The sequence below is a fragment of the Octopus bimaculoides genome, chromosome 7, assembly GCF_046866305.1.
Source record: "Octopus bimaculoides isolate indiv1 chromosome 7, ASM4686630v1, whole genome shotgun sequence".
Lineage (NCBI taxonomy): Eukaryota > Metazoa > Mollusca > Cephalopoda > Octopoda > Octopodidae > Octopus > Octopus bimaculoides.
Genome location: NC_142934.1, coordinates 21,861,765 through 21,885,258, shown reverse-complemented (window position 1 = coordinate 21,885,258; position 23,494 = coordinate 21,861,765). Strand labels below are relative to the sequence as shown.

Here is a 23,494-nt window from a genome sequence, read left to right as displayed (position 1 = left end):
TGCTTTCTTGCTGCCACCATCAGTGCAACTGGTGACCCACCTCAGATTGATCCAAAAAAACAAAAAAAATATTTGCACCAGAAAGAAATAGGAAGCTGGTGCTAATTTCCACCTACCCCATCATCATTTTACACATTTATTGTTGTTGTTGTTGTTATTATATGGTTATTGTTATTGTTATTATTATTATTATTATTATTATTAATTGTATTGAATTCGTCGTGTTTGGGTTGATCCCACCAAATGTATGATGTAAGTTTGTTTTAAATGTGGGAATTTCTCACACATGCCTCCTTGGGAAGAACAACACAAAGATAGAAATTGGAGGGTGTGTGTGAGAGAGAGAAGAAAGGAGGGGTGGGAGTGGATTGCTGGCATCAATGACATCATCAGTGTCTTATTTTTGTCAGTCACTTTCTCTTAGCTGTTCATCTACCTCATCTTGTAATGCAGACACTCCGACATCTCTGAAAGTTCACCCTTGAAGTCAATATCAACAGTGAAATCCAGGTCCCGCTGTGAAAGAAAAAAAAAAAAAAGGAAATATATATATATATATATCAATCACAGAAGAAAAACAAAAAAACCTGATCCAATAAAGCCATTTCTACCAAAATTATGAGTGAAGATACAGTAAAATTTTCAACAATATAGTCCCCCACACACAGCCCTACCCAACATTCAGAGTGGATACTGTTCTTACACTCACAAACCTACCTGCCCAGTCAGCCTCAATTCTCAACCTTATGTGTACCTTAAAGGTATGCCCTAACACCCACAATCTTTTCTCTTTTCTGCTGGGGTAGCCATGTATCTCTTCTGCAGCATAACACATGTTCCTGTCCCATACTTTAGCCTATGAAAACTGACACAAACCCATAACCTTTTTGTTACCACATTTCTGTTGACATTAAATAACTTTCTCATTATAGTGTCTGTAAAAACTTAATATACAGTTCTGATGGAAGGTAATAATTTAGATCACTTTAAAACAATAAATTTGTGTCATAGAACCAGGTAATCTAAGGCAGGCTGGTATTGCAAGGGTTAATACTATACACCCACTCAGTTGAGGGGATATGTCTTGTGAGTACTCAGTGACCTCGCTAATATTGGTGCCACGGACAAAGTATCAAATACACACTGTAAATTGTCTGACATTAGGAAACTACACTAGTGCAAACAAACTCAATGCAGTCCTCTGATTTGTGCAATTCTGTGAAACAAATTGGGCCAAGATGAAATACAGAAGTTAAATACTGATATTCACTGTAACCAATAACAAGGACTCAGCACTCGCCTGAATTGCTAGAAAGTCAATTTACATTTTCTAATCTTAAAACAAAGCACACTGAACAATGTAGTCTCTGATGTACAAAACAACAAGACGGTCAGTTTGAAAGCCATTAATCATAAGTTTGCTTGATCATACTTAATGGCGCAATAAAGCATCTTCTAAGCAGTAAATCAACTGTTTAACTCTTTCAATACCAACCTGCCTGAAACTGCCTCTGGCTCTGTAGTAAAAATGTCTTGTTTTCATAAGTTTTGAATTAAAATCTTCCACCAAACCTTAGTCACGATTTATGTTCCTGACACTAGCTTAATGACAACTAAGTTTATTTTACCAAATTCCTCGTTATATTTAAAATTAATTGAAAGAAACACAGAGCATCTCAAAATACGGTAAAAGCTACAGCCCCCACAAATCACATCCTACCATCTTTAAAATAAAGAATGTAGTTCCTGATATATGGAAAGGCAGATGGAAAGATTTCAATAACAAGACAAATTTTCCCCAATTATCACAGTTCCTACCATTTTAAAACAGAATTATAACCATGTACAAAAATCAATGTCAATATTAAATACACTACGCTTTAAGATATCTATAGGTATCCTATAGAGATGGTTTTGGTTGAATTAACTTAGTTATATGTTATGGGGTAAATCAATTTGTATGAAATTAGTGATTCACTATTGCTACTTTATGCAATACTTCAGATGACAACAAAAATTATTTTTTTACTTACACTGTTCTTCTTATTTGGTTGCATTGTGAATGTGCCAAATATTTCCTCAGCCTTTTTCACGGTTAAATAATCATCCAGGTAGAAAACGGTCTGCTTCCAATGTGTGTACCTAGATTCTGGAGCTGCAAATGAAAAAAGAAAGAGATTAATTATAAAACGAAAACCAATGCTGAAGTATCTCTCACTATGAAGTTCAGCCCTCAAATACATTAAGGTTTGGCCCTGCTGCACTCTACTGTAGGTGAGTGTCTTCTCTTATAACTTTGTGTTGACCAATACCTTAAGAGGGAATCTGGTAGGCGTAAGCCGAAAGAAGCCTGTCATGTGTGTGTGTGAATCCGTGAATTTTCACCACTAATGATGAGTTACAGTCACAAATGGGATGCAACCAGTGACATTCGTTGACATTTTCTCATGCCTGCCAACTCAGCTCTTTCAAATTTCTCAGGGTAAAAAAAACCCTTACTTGAAAAAACAGGTAATGGTTGATGACAGGAAGAGCACTGAGTTGTTAAAATCCACCCTTACCTCCCAGCTCAGGCAAGTTAGCATGGATAAACATTAAATAAGTGATTTTGTATTAAAAAAAACACAAGATAGTACTATTATGAATTAATCATCTATAACTGAGATGGTGTTAATGTACTGATCCACAAGTTAAGGTTATTGGTTAATATCCTATAACTATCAATATTAGTGTCATCCTGGCCTATTTCTGCTTATTTCAATGTTATTTGAATGGAAAACAGTGAAATGGTTATTAGTTAAAAGGGAACAATTATTGTCATCATTTACTGTCTGTCTTGCATGCTTACAAGGACTGGACAGTTTAATGACGACCCAACAAGCCAGAGAAATGACTGCACTAGCATGGTCGTCTTCAGCCAGATACCTTTCCTAACACCCATCACTTCTGAGCATACCAGCAAAAGAGGGGGCACCAACTAACTTGTAAGGCATGAGATCCCAACTGAATGTGAGTGTAGTATTGAGACAGGTGAAAGTATTTTAGAGGGACAGGAACATTTGTTTTGCAGTAGAGGAGATACACGGCTTCTTCAGTTAGAGAGAGAGAGAGAGAGAGAGAGAGAAAGAGAGAGAGAGAGAGAGAGAGAGAAGGGAGGAGTATTCCTCAAAATATTGTTAAATAATAATGGGGGTGGGGGAAAAAAACAACAACTTCAGGTCGGACATGAAACTAAACAACGACTGAAATATTTTGGGTAAGAATAAATTAACTGCACCTGACCAATGTGATCTGACATCTTACCTGTAGAAAATCCAGTACGTTTATGACACTTGGTGAATTCAATGTTAAAGAAACATACAAGGGCATGAATATAGTCATTTCTCCGGCATTGTAAGTGGAACGGAGCTGTATAGGTAAGATCTTCTTCCTTCACAGTGTAAATGTCAACTTCCTGTAATGAGATTTAGAAGAACAAATTATAATGGTAAAATGCTGATAAATTAATAAGCCATAGAGGAAGCCTCTATGTTATTGTTCAATCTGTTAGAACTAGCAACCACATGTCCAATATCATGATACTGTCATTAAAAAAGTGAAGGACACTTTGAATAATTTTAATTCTACATGCACTATAATTGCAAAGAAGAGTTGACAAAGATAACAATCAGGTAATTACACATAGGTAGTAAATTAACAATTGAAAATAATAGAACCAAAGGCTAAAACCTCAGTAGATAAAAGTGTGTAGTGATATCAATTTTCAGCTGAAACAGTAACATAACCTGCGCACACTTGATATGTATTTGAGGGGGTGCTGAAAAGTTCCTGGCTTTAGGGGGGTGTTATAAAAGGCCTGCTTGGAGGCCCAACAATCCAAGTTCTTTTTCAGGGTTTAGAAAAACTGAAGGACCGCTGCTATAAGTAAGAGGGGAATATGTTGAATAGAATCATAATTAACATAATTCTCCAGTATGTTCTTTTACCTAAAGCCAGGAACTCTTCAGCACCCCCTCATACAGGCATAACAGGGGCTTGCTGTCTGAGGAAGCACATTAGAAAGTGCCTGTCCAAGGCTAAAACTATAAATAACTGGCACTGTCAGTTACGATAACGTGTTTCAGTCGATGGAACAACTCGCTCATGAAATTAACAAGTAGCCGAGTGCTCCACATACACATTATACCATTAACGTAATTCTCGGGGAAATTCAGCATGACACAGAAGGTGACAAGACTGGCCCTTTGATTTTCAAGCACAACTCAGTTTTGCCAACTGAGTGCACTGAAGGAACATAAAATAAAGAAGTCTTGCTCAAAGACACAACATGCTGCTGAGAATTGAATTCACACTCTTACGGTCATGAACAGAATACCCAAACCACTAAGCCATGTGCTTTCACTAAAACTATAAATACTATTTAACGAACATGAAAATAAACAAATTTCCAAATCATCATTGTTTTCATATCTGCTTCCCATATTGGAATGGATTGCACAGGTTCTAAATATGTAACATGTTGAAGAGCCACATCTTACTCCAGAATAGCAGCTTTGGCACAGTTTCTATAGCTGTATGCCTTTCTTGATGCCAACAAATTTACAGAATGTCCTGGGGGTAGGGGGGGGGGATTTTCCATGGCATCTGAACTTGTGAGGTTTACATTGTAACTTTGCACTTTGACGGAGTGGGAGAATAGGAGAGAGAGCAATCACTTAATGCAAAATGTTGAGAGGTCAAAATATAACGGGAGCAATAGGGAACATGTTTGTTGTAGGGAAGAGGAAAACTATCATGGTGGAGTGTTAGAACATACCCTTCACGTAACATAAAAAAAAAAAAGAGCATGGAGTCAGGAGGCTCAGCAGCAGTGGGTAAGGTTGTAGCAGTGAGGAGGCAGAGTGAGAGAGAGAGAGTTGTAAACATAGAGGTGGTAAGAATAATGGATGGATGGATGTCAATTGGGAGTAGCTGAGAGGCTATGTGAGTGGTGACTGGCAGTATAGAAATAACGATTTGAAATGCAGCAACAGATTCTAATTTCATTAATAACAGCAGCAAACAACACAGTAATCAGCAGAGCAATGGAGGGATGAGTGATAAGGAGATGAGGAAAAAGGGTTAAAGGCTGCAAAGAATGGGGGGGGGGGAGTAAGAGATGAATAAAACAAGGGTCGAGAGTAGAGGATAACAAAAACGGTAAATATGAGTTTGGCGAGAAATGATAACAAGAATGAAGATGTCAATAGAAAGTGGCTCAGAAGAGGGACCTAGTGGTGTGGGTGGGTTAGAAAGAGAAAGGTTAAAAGAGAAAGCAGCAGCAGTTGCAGACTTGACTGGTACACTGGGTGACAGACCCAACTGTCCAAATAGTGAGCAGACATATTATGCTTTCAAAATTTCTATCATGCCATGTTAGCATAGCCGGGCAAGTCTTCTTGAACATTGCATATCATACCAATCATCCCAGTTCTTTCTCACCTTTATGAGGCTGAACATCCTGAGATCAGCCAGCATCACTCTCTTTCACAAGTTCCATCTATTGTCGGCAATTACCAGTTCTTTATACAGCTTTTCTTGTCCATATGCACCATGTGGTTAAATCAAGCCAGCTTTCTCTCTTGCACCCATGTTTCCACTACACCTAGTTTTTGTCTCAACATCTTTAAGTTGCATCAATCATGCACAATAACATTGTACATCCAACAGTCATGCCTGTCCTTTCTAGCTTTCACAAGTCCTCTCACTACCACGTAGCATGGCAGACAAACATCAAGCTTTCACTGGAAGCACCCTGAATTTTCTCCAGCCTGTTCTTACTCTGGCCACTATGCTTTCAGAAATCTTCCATTACTGCTAATTAGGCTGCCATGGTAACGAGAACTTGACCATGGAACTTCTGTTTGCACACTGAATCTGTTGTTGCATTTGTTCCTAACTTTTATCTTGCTGACAGCACCCCTGTACATGGCTAGTGTGACTCTCACAAGAGATAATTCTACTCCAAGCTTCCTCCATACCTACCAGATCACTGAGCAAGGGACTCTGTCAAAGGTTTTTCCCTAGGTTGACACCTGCTATGTACAGTGGCTTACTCTTAACTAAGAACTATTGCAGCCATCTCATCAGAAAGATGGCATGAGCAGAACTTCTTCCTGGCACAAAACCAAATTGCATCTAATCTAATCTATCTCCCTCACCAATTGAGCTGCAACACTTTTATGACCCAGTCCAGCAACTTGATATCCTTGTAACAGTTGGCTATGATAATGTTACACCAGTCATTAGTTATGATACATTCCTATACAACCTAATTGACTTGTTCATCCTGTTCTGACATATTTTAAGCGTATTAGTAGTACTTCCTGATGGATAAGGGGCTTTTATGAATATATATCTGTAATTGCTTCTGTGTACCAGAATGACATGACCAGTCCTTTTGCCAGGTCTGTGCTGGGAAGACTCTCTTTCTCCCATACATTTTCATAGTAGCCTATACACACACACCAAATGAAATACCAATATATACAACTATGAGGGCAATTACTAACTAGCAGTGCACCAAGAACTCCTGCAGACTTCTTTCTAAATGGGACTATCCAATTTCTGAGATTTGAAGGTGTTCATATTGATAAAAATTAGTATGATGATATTTGCATGCTGCCAACAACTACATCGCTTTTGGTAAGGATTTGGAATTAGCAGTGACTGCCCAAACGGCAGGATAATGCCGAAGGACAGAGCTGTGGACAGTCCGCAGACAAATGAAGACATTCGGGGGGGGGGGGGGTCACAAAATGTTGCATTTTCTCAATTCTTGGAACAAAATTCTTAACTGAGAAATAGCGTCTTTAACTCTTGATACAAACATGGCTGAGACTTCCCCCGGTCCTTCCTATAATACAAACTTCTTGTTTTGAAGTGATTTAAATTTCATGATGATTTATTTCAAACATTAGCTAAATAATGGCAAAGTTATTTTACTAAATTCTTCATTATTTTCAAGCATAATCAAAATAAAGAAGTATAATAAAAAATGTTGTGCCAGTATTCAATAGAATACTTTAAATTTGAGTTTATATATGCTGCTACAGTTAAAGCTGAACTATTCTGTTTCTTATGTTGGGACCTTGCAGTGATTCTGTAAGGAAAGGAAAATTGGCAGCGCATCTCAAAAACACACACCCGAAACAAACAACTGAAAGACGATAGATTGAAGACTGGAAGTCATTTACTGAAATGTTAAAGTCACAGACCAGCCACATTAAACACAAACTCTCAGCTGGGTTATAAACTCACTTGTTCTTATTAAGAAATCTCAATTGCACAAAGATAATGGTGAAGAGTTGCTGAAGCCAGGCATTGAAATATATTTTAGAACAATGCAAAACATACATAAATATTAAAAAAAACAACAAAAGAGCCACCCAGAACTTGTCACCTTACCTCTCTCAGCAATGACACAGCTCGCTGTTACATCGATGAAATTGCAGGTGTTGCTAAGACCCAACTGACCAAGATTCTCCAGAATGCCAAATTTTCTTTAGCCCTCAATGAAACGGGTTCATAACAGTGAAGCCCTTCTTCTTGCCTGTGCAAGGTTCCAGCACAATTCAAAATTCATGGGAAGAGATGCTTACTTTTGCAAGTCTTTGAAAAGCACCACCACTGCACACAAGATATCCGTAACGTGGTAAGGAAGTACCTGACAGACAATGATATTCCAGTCAATCACATTGTGTCCAGTGCTGCAGAAGATGCACCAACAATGATGGGGCAACATAAAGGACTAGTGAAACTTCTGAAAGATGACAACAATCCTGATATGATGGCTGCTCACTGTATTGTTAAGCACAGTCTGGCAGCTTTAGCCAAGTTTAGCCCTATGTGGGAGCAGGGGATGAACTAGGCACTAAAGATGATAAGTCTCACAATTCAAAAAATGTTATAAAAACATGAAGACTATGGAAGACTATGTAAGACTATTCCATACAAAAGTACAATTGTTACAATAAGTTTTATTACCTTGTATTACTCTCGTGGATTTGGATAGAAGTTGGGAATTCCCACTTTCCAAAATCCAGTTACATAAGGACTTGACTATTTTCCTTTTATGTTTAGTAAATTAAATTACATAGAAAACTAAATTTTACAGACTCAAAGATTGAAGAAAAACAAAAAAAAAAAAAACAAAGATGCTTGATGTTATCAGTCAATCAAGTTTTTTGTAAGCCCTGGTCTTGAGAAATAACCTCTAACCCTAACCCTTTTCACACATCTCAATAAATGTGATCTTGCAATTTATCTCAGAACAATCCTCCAACCTCCATGAAAACCTGAGAGACAGCTTCATTGGTCTCAAACAGATAAACTTCTGTTTGGTTTGCTCAGCCACTGCTCTTTAGTTAGGAAAATTATGACTTTCTGGCCTAAAACGTTGTTTGGTCACATCAACAAGTGAATGAACATGCAAAATAATAACGTGAAACCAATCCATACTTAAAAACAACACTTCATGTGGTTGGGTCCCCATAGTAGTTGTTAAATACAACAAATAAACTTTAAAGATCATTCCCCCACCCCCATAAACAACTTGATAGATTGATTATTCACTGTTACAATGGGAATGTGAATTGAAAAAGAAAACCACCTCAATATTTGTAAGTATGATGACTTTTTCATAAATCGCTTTAATAATTTCCACTGTAAAATATATGTACAATGGTAAATAAGAAATTACTAGACAAGAATTTAACCCTTTCGTTACCATATTTATTTTGAGATGTCCTGTGTTTCTTTCAATTATTTTAAATAACTCATTAAGCTAGTGTTAAATTGTGTAATGGTGTAAGATTTTAATTTAAAACTTATGAAAACAAAAGACATTTGTACTACAGAGCCAGAGGCAGTTTCAGGCTGGTTGGTATCGAAAGGGTTAAACAGAGAAGTATGGAGAGGAAACTGGGAATGCAACAGAGGCATATGACCTTGTGAGAGCTACAGATGTGTGTGTGTGTGTGTATTCAAGTACATTGTCAGCAATTTATTCATACTGCTTGCTCACCACACAGACACACACACAATGCAATTCCTTCACATTATCCCACCTAGCAGTTAAGGCCACAGATATAAAGCAAACTTCTACAGAGTTATTCAATCAGCAGCTAAATTCTCTTTAACCCTTTAGCATTTAAACTGGCCATAATAATCTACCCGTTTTATCTTCAAACTGGCCAGGGCCTCCCACACTTATCTTACAATATCATTTTAAAAGTAAACAATATCATTGAAATCTCAGAGCTACAAAGTAATGCATGACTAATTCAAATCGCTGAGAATAAATATTACATTTGATACAGAAATCTGAATGATAAAGGGTTAAATTACATAATATCATCCAAAAAAGAAAAAGACCCAACAGCACAGCCCCAGATACAGTAAGTCCAAATAAAAGGGAAGCCCACATTTTGAATGCCTTCAATCATGAGCATACTCAGTCAGGACTAACCTGGGGGTAAACAGTATAAAATAAATGCTTCTAACCTAACATTAAAAATACCATTTTCTGAACACTTAAGTTATTGATGAAACAGTGAGAGTAACTTACCTTGACTAAACACGAATTTGTGACCACCTGTTTCGGATCCACAACATCCACAAGAGGTTCTGCAATTGCCACTTGTCTGATGACACTCATATCAAACCCATAAACATTTTCCCACCCTGAAAAATCAGAGAAAAGAAAAAAGTTTTTTTATTTATTATTTTTTTTCTCATTTAAACTATGATCTGAATAAAAACCTTTCATCAAAAACTTCATATTAATTTATGACCTAAACACATGCTTAATAATACTGTTACTTTACTAAATTAATTTAAACAAAGGTAGTGTACTTTTATGGAAATAAGGTAATAATAAAAAAATTTTCTTAGTTTGATGGGATTCTTGGGAATCAAACAAGTCACAAAAGAGTAAAAATCCAATCCAAGCACACTGAGATACAATAAAGTATTGAGAGGAAAGGCACTGAAATATGCCTTTTATTGTATTTGTGATTGTCTCTTTCTAAATTCTTGGTTTATTTTCAAACTTGACTGAAACACACACAGAATATTTCATTCGAAATACACTCACACAAGAGTTATATATATCTACACACACAACATTCAATTCAGTACAAAAACCCAAAACACCAAAATAAATTAGTAAATGAAACTTACAGTTGATTTTCTCATCCTTGTACTGTCTGTCCTCAATAGCACAGATGTAAAGTGTTGCTCTGTCAGGAAAGATCAAACCCCCAGGTTTCTAAATGGAAAAAAGAAACAAAAATCTATGTCAATTCAGTTCATCAAGGCAATTATCATCATAGAAGGGATATTCAAAGGTAGTGAAAGATAAATGCTTAATTAGCTGCTGTCAATAGAGAAATTTCACTTACCTACTGGATTTGTGAACTTAACCCTTCTGTTACTGTATTACTAAGCAAAATATACCCCTTATGTGTTTCAATTACATTCTAACTCTTGTATTCAAACTGGTTTCATAAAACCAACCTTTTTTTTTATTGATCAATATATTAATGTGGTTTTTGGAACACAATCTAACAAAAGGTTCTTAACCAAATCTGTTTCATAATTTTTGTCTCAAAGCAAATCTAATTACAGATAAATACCAACATTATTAAAATTTTATTTGCACATCAGCATAGAAAATGAGTTATAAGTTAATATTCATTGAGTATACAAAAAAAACTGTAATAATGATGAACTGTGCAAATTACTGGATTACCTATCAGCTGAACTTAATGCACATAGAGGTAAAACAATGAAATACTGGAATTTGTCTTTGAAGAAAGCCAGGAAATGTAATAGATGCCATCAACAAAATGAAATAAACTCACACACGCATAAATACAAAGAGACACAGTCCAAATTAATCAAAATTTGTCAAACCTCTTACAAGTAAACCAAAATTCCAGATGAAATGAAAACAAAGAATTTGGGAAAAAAAAATTGTTTATAAATCAAATTTATTCCACAATATTCCAAAAAAGGATCGGATTTCTAACTTTTTCGCAAATGTGTGGGAAATGTCAAACTATTTTTTTCTCTTTGAGTAAATAACTCATTTCATCAATTGCTTCAAAGGAAAAGTTTTTAAAAAAAAATCTAATGGTTTTTGTTTCCTTGGAAGGACTGTGGTTAGGTCTAAAAGCTTTCTAAATATAAGAAAAACAGTTTTTTAAAATTTTTACTATTTTCATCATTATTGGAACTGTTATCAAAATCATTTCATCATCATTTTTAACATCCATTTTCCATGCTGGCATGGATTAGACAGTTTGACAGGAGCTGCTCAGGCTCCATGTCTGGATGCCCTTCCTAACGCTAACCATTTTACAGAGTGTACTAGATGCTTTTACGCAGCACTGGCATGTGTGCGTTAATGTGGCATCAATACAGGTGCTTTTTACATGGCACTAGCACCTGTGAGCCCACAAGATTAGGAATGCAGAGTACAAGCCTGGATGCAAGGACAACCACACTTCTACTTAGCTTGATGTCTTTTCAAGCACAGCAAACAGCCAGGCGTTTCGGTCCCCCATCAACCCCTCTGTGAATCCCAAAATCTGTAGATCCTTTCTCACCACTTCGTCCCATGTATCTCTGGGTCTATCCCTTTCATATGTTTCCTCTACAATTAATGATCAGCACCTTTTGATGCAACTACCTTCATTCATATGCATTACATGGCCATATCAGTGCAGTCACATTACATCTGGTGCCTTGTATACCCAGTTTTTTTCTCAAATCACTTATACTGTCATATATGCACACTGACAATATCTATCCAACAGAGTATACTAGCTTCATTCCTTTCAAGCCTTCATATATCCTTAATGTGGAGGCACAATGGCCCAGTGGTTAGGGCAGCGGACTCGCGGTTTCGGTTCCCAGACCGGGCGTTGTGTTTATTGAGCGAAAACACCTAAAGCTCCACGAGGCTCCGGCAGGGGATGGTGGCAAACCCTGCTGTACTCTTTCACCACAACTTTCTCTCACTCTTACTTCCTGTTTCTGTTGTGTCCTTTACATTTTCCATCAGACTGGAATTATTTAATAGAGTAATGGCTGCTATCACAAGTGGAGTAAACAGCTACAACTGACCCTCCAATTTATGTTTGCCTTTGACAGCAGGAAGTGGCAACAATACAATATCACAATGTTCCTATTAACTATTAATTAGCCCATGATTTGTGCTGATGAACAAAAACAAAAAGACAGTTAAATGATGCCACCACTGTTCACAGGCCATATGAAGAGCAGTTTTGTAATGAATTAAAAGCAAAAGAAACCTCAAGTATGCATGTCTTTAGCAAGAAGAAGCAAGGCAATTTTATGGCCTTTGCAGAGCTTCTGATTAGATAGGTAAATGTTTAATTTGAAGATCTTTAAATAGCTGCAAATGAAACCATGAGAGATAAGGGTAATTCGAGAACTGGTGTTCTTTGAAGGGATGAATGTACATGAATTGGGATGGAACCAGTATGAGGAGTATCAGAAGAAATGTGTGATGGGTGGACTTGACTATAAGAAATCACAGAAACAAACACACCGTGCAGATCTAAAACTACATACAAATTGATTAGGTACTCACCAGCCATTTGTCTCTGGCATAAAGAACTGTTTTAAGCATAGACTCATAGAAAAGACAGTAGCCCATCCATTCACTAATAATGATATCAACTCCTTCAATGCCATCAGGAAGCTCCACCTCTTCAACTTTGCCACGGACAAGGGTTACCACTGAAATGAACATTATTTACATGTAGCAATTTAATACTAAAGGTCAACAGGTGCAAAGCAAAATTCTTTCCCAGTTCTATAACTTTCTTCAGTTCCCTCTAGAAGATTGTAATATGTGCATACAAATATGTATATACACAAACATATAATTTCTAAGAATATAGTCATCATCTGTAGATTTGTGATTATTTTTTAAATTGAAACACAAAACAATGTATTCCATGAATATATATATATATATATATATATATATATAAAAAAGCCACAACCTTGCTCTGAAACTGACAGCACCAACATGATTAGGATTGTATATATATATAATTTGCCTTTAGATTAAGGTTGTCCCACAGAAAAAAAAAAGAAAAGAAAACCCTTTTTAGTAAGAGTTCATGCTTATTAGATTTTTGCAAGGAAATGGTTGACAGTGGCTTTCAATATCACAAGTTGAGTGAATCAGTGGTTATATTAATGCATCTTATTAACATTATAACCAGTTTTTCTACATTTTCGAAAACTTCTGGAATAAAAAGAAAAACAAGCAAAAAAAAAAAAACTCTTATTTGATGAAAAACAGAGTGTTTACAACAAGGAGAGCATCCAGTTGTAAAATCTTACCTCAAATAACTCCTCATTTAAACTTATGCTAGCACAGCAAGAATATGTGTTAAACAAATGAATGAATACAAAATTCAGAATGGTTGTTAGGAACAGAGCACATTCAGATAAGATTGTGATGTTAATTGAATCTGATCAATTAAATACAACTGCTGAGCAAAACCTATGAAATTTTGGTTGGCATGCTAATACTGGTGGCTGTTCACAAAGGATCCAACCCATGCCAGTATGGAAAACGGATGTTAAACGATGATGATGACAGAATACACAATTTCTGCCTGCCAAATCTACTCACAAAGCCACAAGATTTTTGTTGGTCTGAGACTATAGAAGACACTTTCCTGGAGTAGCAAAACTGAGCCCAAAACCACAAGGTTGGGAATTGATTTTGTCAACCACAACCCATGCCCACACTAATCCCTGGCTGGACATTCAACAGAAAGAGAGAAACCCATGACAGCACAGAAAATACCATGGGACCACTAGCTCAGAGGGAACAAATGATAGACTGACATGTTGAAAGAGGAGTCAACAGATGAAATGCTACATCTTACTAATCATTGTCCTTGCTACTCACCATTATCAAGATGGTTGTTTTCCACAATCTTCTGACCATATTCAATGATACTGGAACATTCAATCTGTTACAAAACAAACAACATGGTTAACAACAGCTGATAAATTGCTTAAACCCTAATTATATTTAAATGGCTGACTTAAACAACAGCCTAGTAACACAGGGAGCCATCACTTTAGCACCCCATCACCACCACCACCACATTTTGAAAATAGAAAAACCTCACTCACACTGCTTTATTATTATTTTCAGGATTATTATAGAAGCTAGCATGGACGAGTGCTCCTTATATTATATAAATTACTTATGATGAGGAATTATACAACAAAATTATAATAAGTTTAGACACACAATCAGCAATGTTTCTTTTTCACATATTTTGACATAAAATATTTGTTACTGATTTTCCTACACAGCCATAACAGTTTCTACTTTAGGCACAAGGCAGCAATTGAGGGGAAAGAGGTCAGCCAATTACACTGACCCAAGTAGGTCACCAATACTTTATTTTACCAATTCCAGAGGAATGAAAGGCAAAGTTGGTCTCACTGGGATTCACACTAAAAGAGTAAAAAGCAGAAGGAAACGCTACAAAGCATTTTTTCCAACATTCTAACAATATGGCCAATCTACCACTCTAAATAAAAACATCACAATCTGATAACAGAAAGGTTATACAAGGCACAGGTATGGCTGTGTGCTAAGAAACTCACTCCACAAGCCCTTGGTTTCAGATTCAATTCCACTTCATGGCATCTAGAGCAAGTGTCATTTATTATAGCCTTGGGTTGACCAATATCTGGCAGATAAAAGTTGGTGGTTGGAAACTCTGCTAAAGCCCATCATTTGTGTGTGCATGCGCATGCATTGAAACCTTCTTGGGCAGTAGTGACGCTTACACCCACAACTCAGAAATTCAATATGAAAGACCAACAAAAAGTAACATACACAAAAACAATGGTTTAGCATCAAAGACTGGCATACAGCGATAAAGTATTGCATGAAGACGTCTCATCTAATACAAGCCAACCATGAACAAAGTAGACATAAAAAGAATAACGATATTGTTGAATTATTAATAATTATAATATTAACTCTTTTTTTCCAAGGAAAAAACCCCTCCACCAAAAAATGTACTTACTCCAATAACTTTGCTGGCTCCAGCTTTAGCAGCAAACATGCTTAGGATTCCAGTACCACATCCAACATCCAGCACAACTTTACCTTTGAAGAGGTGTTTGTTATGGTACATAGAGTTACGATAAGTCAATGTGCGTACTTCATCTTTGAGCATTTCCTGTTGAAAAATGTAAAATACAAGAAAATATTAGCCTTCTTTATTTAAATTTATACTATTTAATCCTTTATCATTTATACTGGTCATATCTGGCCCAAATATTTTATCTGCTTCACGTTCAAACCAGCCAGATCCAGCCTCTCAAACATCATTCTAAAAATAAACTCATGTCAATGAAATCTTAAAACTATGAGATAATGCATAATTAATTTAAAACAATGTGAATAAATAAGCATTATTTGAATGCTGAATGGTTAAAATACTATTACAGCCCTCTCTACTATGGCTGTCCACTCCTAGTTAGAGCAGTTGCTATCAACCAATTTAGTTAAAACAGCTCTCATCAATCAGCCCAGCAGAATCAAGGGCTGCCATCAATCAAGCCTCTAATTGCAGCATCAGTCCATGTCAACCCGACAGAAAAATTGAGACTCCATATATTTGCATTATTCTCTAATAACGGTGATCAAAGCCCCATTTACAATAACAGAAGCAAATGGTTAGGAAATAAAGCCAATGTTTGTAGATAAAAGAATGCAGTCAACTGAATTATCAGTAAGATATTGGACATACTTCACTGATCACCAACCATACCGACCTTCAAAAGGAAAGGTAAACACACTATTCCAATACAAACTCAGTGGGGTTGAATTAGAACAGTGAAGTGCTGGTCTAGATAGCAAAGCAATAATAATAACTAGCTGGACCTGTGAAAAATTCACAGAAAATATAAAAAATGTAAGCATCTGTAAATTGTGTGCTGGTGCAATGAGAAATGAGTCTATATTGTGACAGTTAAAAGTGGTGAGCTGGCAGAATCGTTAGCACGCCCAGCGAAATGCTTAGCGGCATTTCATCTGTCTCTCTATGTTCTGAGTTCAAATTCTGCCGTGGTCGACTTTGCCATTCATCCTTTCAGGATTGATAAATTAAGTACCAGTTGCATACTGGGGTTGATCTAATTAACTGGCCTCCTCCCTACAAAAATTTCAGGAGTGCCTATAGTAGCAAAGTAAATTGCGACAGTTACAGAATATAGGGGGTCAATTTCAATACAATCGTAGAAAAGAATTTAAATACCTATCAGACACTCTCGACATGCGTCAAATTTAACTATCTGAATTTTCTCATTAAGAACGTAGCTGCTTCGGTGGCCCAGTAGGCATGGGCGTTGCGAAGTAGTAATACAACATATAGGTGGTGGTTTCAAATCTCTTCCAGAAATTACAAGATCTAGTGAAAAACTTTTATTTAAGCAACAAAATATCTTTCAACAATTTCTTTCTCTTAAGTGTGACGCACATATTAAGTACGTACAAAAAAGAAATTGGCGTATTAATATTATTGATAATAAAACAGTTTCAAAGTTCATTAAATCATATATGCTCATTAAAAAAATGAAGTCTTAAAATTTCACTGCAATTAGATTAAACGTTATGGTAAGCTTTCGGAAGAGGACAGTATGCAACTGCTAGCTACAGGTATCAACAGCCTACTGAACATTTTGTTTGCTCAGTCAGATGCTTCCTGGCAAGTTCATATCCAAACAAATAGGAGCAGGTTTTGCATTGTGAAAACACAACCAAAGGTATATTATGGGTTAAGGAAAAATTTCTATGGTCTGATGCGTTTCTTGTTAACTGTTTCCAAACAAAGAAATATTTCCCCATGGCTAGGTAAGTTTTTCATTAAGTATCGGAAATGAATGACACGACTTGTATGACAGTCGCACTCATTTACAATTGATATGATGTCAAGTCAGAGATAAAACACACACTAACATAAAATATACATGTGTGTATATATATATACATGGACACCACACAACAAGCACCTTTCAGTTTCTGTCTACTAAATTCACTCACAAAGACATTGGTCAAGTTAAGGCTATCGTAGAAGACACCTGCCCAATTTGCAATGCAACAGGACTGAACTCAAAACCATGTGGTTGGGAAGCAAACTTAACCAAATAGCCACACTTGAGCCAAAGTAATGAATGAAAATAAGAACTTAAATTATTGTGCTGGACTATTGTCAATCTAAATTAGTTTAAATTTACCAGTAACAAAAGTTGTGACCCTCACCCCTCTCAGTTTGTCTCTATACTAAAGTACATATCTCCCAGCCTTGCTGAGCTCAAAGCCTGGTGATATTCCTATTTCATGGAATGGACAGGTTGAAAGCCAGCTGTGAAAAGAACTACACCAGCAGTTTCTTGAAAAATACCTACAACTCTGCACACATGGGCTATCATAAAGAAATTAACTGAGCTAGAAATAGTAAGTTCTAATTTAGGCACAGATTTAGAAATGGTAAATTCTAATTTTGGCAAGGCCATCAGTTTTGAGGGGAGAAAGAAATGTTGATTACATCAACACCAGTGCTTGAGTGGAACTTTATTTCATTGACTGCAAAAGGATAAGAGGTAAAGGAGACCTGAACAGAATTTGAACTCAAAACAGAGTTGAAAGAAATGCTGCTAAGCATCTTGTCTAATGAATGAACTAATAATTCCTTCAAATTGGCCTTAAGGCCAATAATTTTAGTGGGAGGGGTCTAGCTGACTACATCAACCCTAGTACTTCACTGGTACCTTATTTTATTGATTTCAAAAGGATGAAAAAGCAAAGTGGACTTCAGCCTAATTTGAGCTTACAACATAAATAGGAAATGTTGCTATGCATTTTGTCTGGAATAGTAATAATAATAATTTCAAATTATGAAACGCTGTGCTAATGATTTTGCCAGCTAATAACAATAATTCTTTCCTCTTTTGAAGAAAATAGTGTTGGAAATACAATCAATCCCCACACCCCCTTAATACTTAATGGAGATGATGATAACAACAACAATGATATTGATACTTACCTCGTGAATACCAAAATGAGCATAGGAGTCAAAATAGTAGTCCTTGGATGTCATTTCATCAACTTGGGTGTTTCCATTACTGCTGGAAGGTGTGGTCTGATAATGAAAAATAATAATGAATTTAAAACATTGTCTGACACTACTCACTAGCATTCAACATAAAAAAAATTGTGCTAATGAAAATGATTAACTGATATTGGTAAGAAAACTGAGAAATATATTAATTAGTGACAACAATACTACTAACATCACTTACATTGGTAGGTGACACATTTTAAATTCAAATCCTTAGTAGATTTAATCCTTCAGCATTTAAACCAGCCAAAACCGGCTCAAATATTCTACATGTTTTACATTCAAACTGGCCTCTCACAAGTAGCCTACACTAACATTGAAAACACTGAAGATGTACTAAAGGTTGATTTGATCGACAATACCCTTATTTGTGGCAGATACAGTCTCACAAGCCTGTGGTTTCAGGTTCTCATATAGTGTGGCGTCTTGAGTGACGGTTTACTTCCATAACCCTTAGATTGACCAAAACTTTGCAAGTGAATTTGGTAGACCAACAGTTAAAAAGCCTGTCATGTGTATCATTCTTTACCTCTTGACGTCACCATCAAAACAAGTACTGACATATTTGTTTGCAATCTTTTAAGAAAACATATCCAGTCATTATATTGTGTGTTCAAAGGGCTATAGCAACAGAAATAGCATCCAATCATAAACAAAATCTGCCTCAGCAGATTTTGTCTGCTTTACGCAAACTTGAAAAGTAGACATTAAACAATGATCATCATGATGAGTCTTACACATGGAAAGGCAGACTCTTGTGGCAAAATTTATAAAACAGGATAAAACTAACTAGGGCTGTGATGTGAAGCGATAATAATCAAATTGTCTAAAAGCTTAATACTTTATATGCCATTACTGAAGTTTTGAGGTGTCTCCAACATAGTTCACTGCACAAAGAACAACCAAACTATGATAATCAATTAAGAACAACAGCTGACCAAATGAACAGGATACAGTCTTTTAAGACAAGTTCGTGTGATTGCAACATTATAGGAGGATGTTCATCAGCTTACAGTATTTTCCCAATGACTCCCTCATTGTTTAATGTCTTCTTTTCCCTGCTTGTACAAGGTAAGCAGAATTAGTAGAGGTAAAATTTTCAGATGAAATACCCTTCCTTGTCACCACCCTCACCTGTTTCCAAGTAAGTTAATACTTCCTCATGGCCTGGGACTCATGGGTGCTGGGGCCACATAAAAAGCACCCATATCAGTGGCATGTAAAAGCACCCAGTATACTGTTAAGTGGTTGGTGTTAAGAAGAGCATCCAGCTGTAGAAACCATGCCAAAACAGACATGGAACCTGGGCAGCCAGCTTCTGTCAAACTGCCCAGCCTATGCCAGCATGAAGAATGGATGTTAAACCATGATACTAAATTACAACCATCATGGGATGTCAAGGGAATAGTATATACAAAGACATATACAAATAGGCCTCTTTCAGTTTCCTTCTACAAAACCCACTCACAAGGCTTTGGTTAGCCTGGGGTTATATAAGAAAATATCCAAGGTATCACACACTGGAACTGAACCCAAGGTCACATGATTGGGAACCAAACTTCTTAAATGCAGTCACACCTGCATTATAATTAAATAGAATAAAGTTTGAATAAGAAATAAAATACTTTGAAATGTTCGTTTTGACACACCATTCCTAAAACTAATGATCTTTATGCCAGTGTAATTCTTGTGTGGCGGCAGAGGAACCATATGGTGACTTCAAACCAAACTTTTAAGGGTTGTAGCTAAAACCTTCTAATGCATTTAGATTGATTGCATTGTTGTTTTAGTCACCACGCAGCTCTCAATGATCTCTAATCAACTCCCAGAAGGATAAAAGCTGAAAGTCAACATTGGCAAGATTTGAACTTGCTTAAAAAAATATAAAATGTAGCTTGGTAGAAAGGGGTTTCAATATTACAGAAATACAATATTTAACTCTTTAGTCAACACATTTCTGTTGAGTCACAGTCTTTAATATTTTTTGAAATGAAGAAATTAATAAAATCATTTTCATTTTTAAGCTAGTGTTTAGAACATAAAATTTTGATGTAAAGTTTTGAATTTAGATCACTTTAAACTTTTCTGACACCATCTCTGGTTCTTCGATACAAGCTTCCTACTACACTTAAATCAACTTAAAAAATTAAAATTAAAAAAACTGCCACCAAAATTTCATATTTAAAAAACACAAGCTTAACAATTGACAAAGGTATTTGACTAAGTCCATTATTTTCAAAATTAATTGAAAGAGGTTATATTTCAACAGAAATATAACAAAAGAATTATAACTGGAAGCTTCTATCACAAGACCAGGAATGGTCTTAAGTGGGTCAGTATTAAAAGGTTCTAAGGAAAGACAATGGCAATCTAGAAATCCTTCTACCTACACACTAATATGGCAAGAAAGAAAAAGAACAAAAGATTCACTCTGTAATAACTCAAACTAAGAATAGCAGCCAAATCTCAAACTCACACTATTAACTTAGCCCTTTAACATATAAACTGGCCATATCTGGTCTAACCAACCAGATGCAGCCTATCACACCTATCCTTCAATGCCATTATAAAATATACACTTACACCATCAGAATTTTGAAGCTACAAGACAATGTATGATAAATCAAAAAAATTTGGATGGAAAAGCATTAGATAATATAGTTCTAGATAGCCGTCAGCCTAGGATGGTCATGACTGGACAGCCATCACAAGTCTGCTTTTTATTAAATACCAATAGCACTGTATGCATCACAATCATCCTTCACAGCAATCAGAACTGTAGGAATGTGGTGAGATTCGTCACTAGATTTCAGAAAGTGGTGAACATTTTCATTTGACAGATGAACAAAAGAGACTCATAGGGTGTAGGTGTAGGTGTATAAATATATGAAGAGAGAGAAAGAAGACCTCTGTTTCTATTATGAAGTAGCTCTAAAAAAATTAAATTGCGTTCGGGGAAAAATTTAATAATTTCAGATAGTATTGTGTTACCATCAACCTGCACACTTGGTTCCACCCACACTCCAGAAATTTTTACTTTTCGTCTTTTTAATAATGTTCAAATATAGGGTAGATGATACTGAAAATACCTGGGATTTGATGCTTATAAGACTGAAGAGTTAGGTAGTATTTTAGCAGTTCTCCTGAACCCCATAATAATGCACAAATGAAATAACTTCTGGTGACTTAGCTTCTCAAGTTTCAAGACAGATATGGAAAAATGGGAGTGAGTAATGTGAATGGGTGGAGAAGCAGTTATCAACTCCACAAACAATCAACAAAGCTGAATTTAGTATTCAGATGTATCTCCGGTGTTCACTCAGATCTAGTGAGAAAAACAATTTTCATTTTCCCTTCTTTACACATAAGCATGAAACCTCAAATTTATTTATGTGGGAGGAAAAAGCAGGAACCTTGTGATCTTTGTGTCTTCACCACCACCACACTGGTTGCATAGAAAGAATGATCAGTAGTAAATAAGTGGGAAGGGATGATACAGTTTGAAATTGGAAAGAGAATCTGCTCATCAAATATAGTGCTAGATTGAGGCCAACTAAAACCCTAAACACACCGTTATTTTTGCCTGAGGAATCAGAAAACTGGTTTCAAGGTGGGAAATCATTATTACTAATAATAGCAATTATATTTTGAATGACTAAAGATATTTATATGTTTTGTGCTGATTTCAAGTCATAACAATGAAGTATATTACTTTTCAGTACCCCTAAGAGATCTAAAATTATGAGAAGAAATGACATAAAGCTTGGAGCTTGACACCGAACGGAAATACTTTTCAATAAATGATCTGAAAAATGAACTATCACTGTTTATCAAAGAACTTTGGTGTTGTTACATAGTGGTGGTGTTTAACCCTTTTTGGTACCATTTCTTTCAAACAATTTAAATCACTGTAAAGCAGTAAGTTTGTAGCATAGAACCAGGGGCAGTCTCAGGCAAAAAGGGATTAAATAGTGGAATATGAAGACATTATCTTGGGGGTATACCACTTAACAGAAGACACTGTACATATCTCCCAGCCTTGCTGAGCTCAAAGCCTGGTGATATTCCTATTTCATGGAATGGACAGGTTGAAAGCCAGCTGTGAAAAGAACTACACCAGCAGTTTCTTGAAAAATACCTACAACTCTGCACACATGGGCTATCATAAAGAAATTAACTGAGCTAGAAATAGTAAGTTCTAATTTAGGCACAGATTTAGAAATGGTAAATTCTAATTTTGGCAAGGCCATCAGTTTTGAGGGGAGAAAGAAATGTTGATTACATCAACACCAGTGCTTGAGTGGAACTTTATTTCATTGACTGCAAAAGGATAAGAGGCAAAGGAGACCTGAACAGAATTTGAACTCAAAACAGAGTTGAAAGAAATGCTGCTAAGCATCTTGTCTAATGAATGAACTAATGATTCCTTCAAATTGGCCTTAAGGACTGGAAACAAAACCCAACACTGTGCTGATTTTTATCTTCAGATATAGTACATCTTGAACCACTTTAATCTATCCAACCTTCTTTTTTAAGACTTTAGTGAGACTTGAAAGAAATGAAACAGCTATTTTCAGCAAGCCAGTTAACTATGTAGAGCTTCTTGATTGTGCTGTATTTTACTTAGGCACTGTAGCACTGTTCTGATTGAAGCCCTCTACATAACCGGCCACAATCTTATTATTATTATTATGTACTCCAAATACATTGTCTCTCATTTTTAATTTTTAACTTTTTTAATTTGTACGTTTGAAAGAAAAAGAAAACGCAGTAGGATTCATAAAAAAATTTTCAAAATTTCAAAATCATTCACCAAACCGAAAATCAAAAATTTAACACTATTTTGCAGTCGCATGGCTTGCGGCAAATATCAGCTTCTTTCATTGTGTGAATCCACATGAAATATGGGCATAACTACAGGGTTTTACCCCCCAGACTTTGAGAGGTCATAACTTTCAGAAAAATGAATTTTTTTTAATGAAATTTTCTACGCATATAGTATTAACTATGTAGAATCCGAATATACAAAAATTTCCGGTGAAAGTTTTTTGGAATGGGGGACAATTTTCGAAAATTCCAACGGAGTCTACTTAAATTCCTCTTAACTTCCAGGAAAATTAATATTTTTTCGTGAAATTTTCTACAAATATACCTTGATGTATGTACATATCGTGCATGTAGGAATTTTGAAGGAAACAACTGCAGGTTATTTTTGAGAAGCGTTCCCCTCTCGGTGGTGTTTCGGAGCAAGT

The 23,494-nt window shown here is 36.0% G+C and overlaps 1 protein-coding gene across 2 annotated transcripts in view; it reads right to left on the bottom strand.

Moving 5' to 3' along the window:
- The window catches only part of LOC106879536 (protein arginine N-methyltransferase 1), a 39,991-nt gene that overhangs the window by 101 nt on the left and 16,396 nt on the right, over positions 1-23,494 (bottom strand). For both annotated transcript variants that reach the window (XM_014929166.3, XM_089354970.1), the window contains exons 2-10: positions 18,168-18,263; positions 15,144-15,299; positions 14,003-14,066; positions 12,662-12,810; positions 10,222-10,309; positions 9,608-9,723; positions 3,304-3,454; positions 2,034-2,155; positions 1-516 (exon numbers count right to left, since the gene is read on the bottom strand). The exon at positions 1-516 is cut by the window's left edge and continues 101 nt beyond it. In XM_014929166.3, coding sequence (XP_014784652.1) covers positions 433-516; positions 2,034-2,155; positions 3,304-3,454; positions 9,608-9,723; positions 10,222-10,309; positions 12,662-12,810; positions 14,003-14,066; positions 15,144-15,299; positions 18,168-18,263 — 1,026 coding nt within the window. In that variant the 3' untranslated portion in view covers positions 1-432. The remainder of the gene's footprint in view (positions 517-2,033; positions 2,156-3,303; positions 3,455-9,607; positions 9,724-10,221; positions 10,310-12,661; positions 12,811-14,002; positions 14,067-15,143; positions 15,300-18,167; positions 18,264-23,494) is intronic.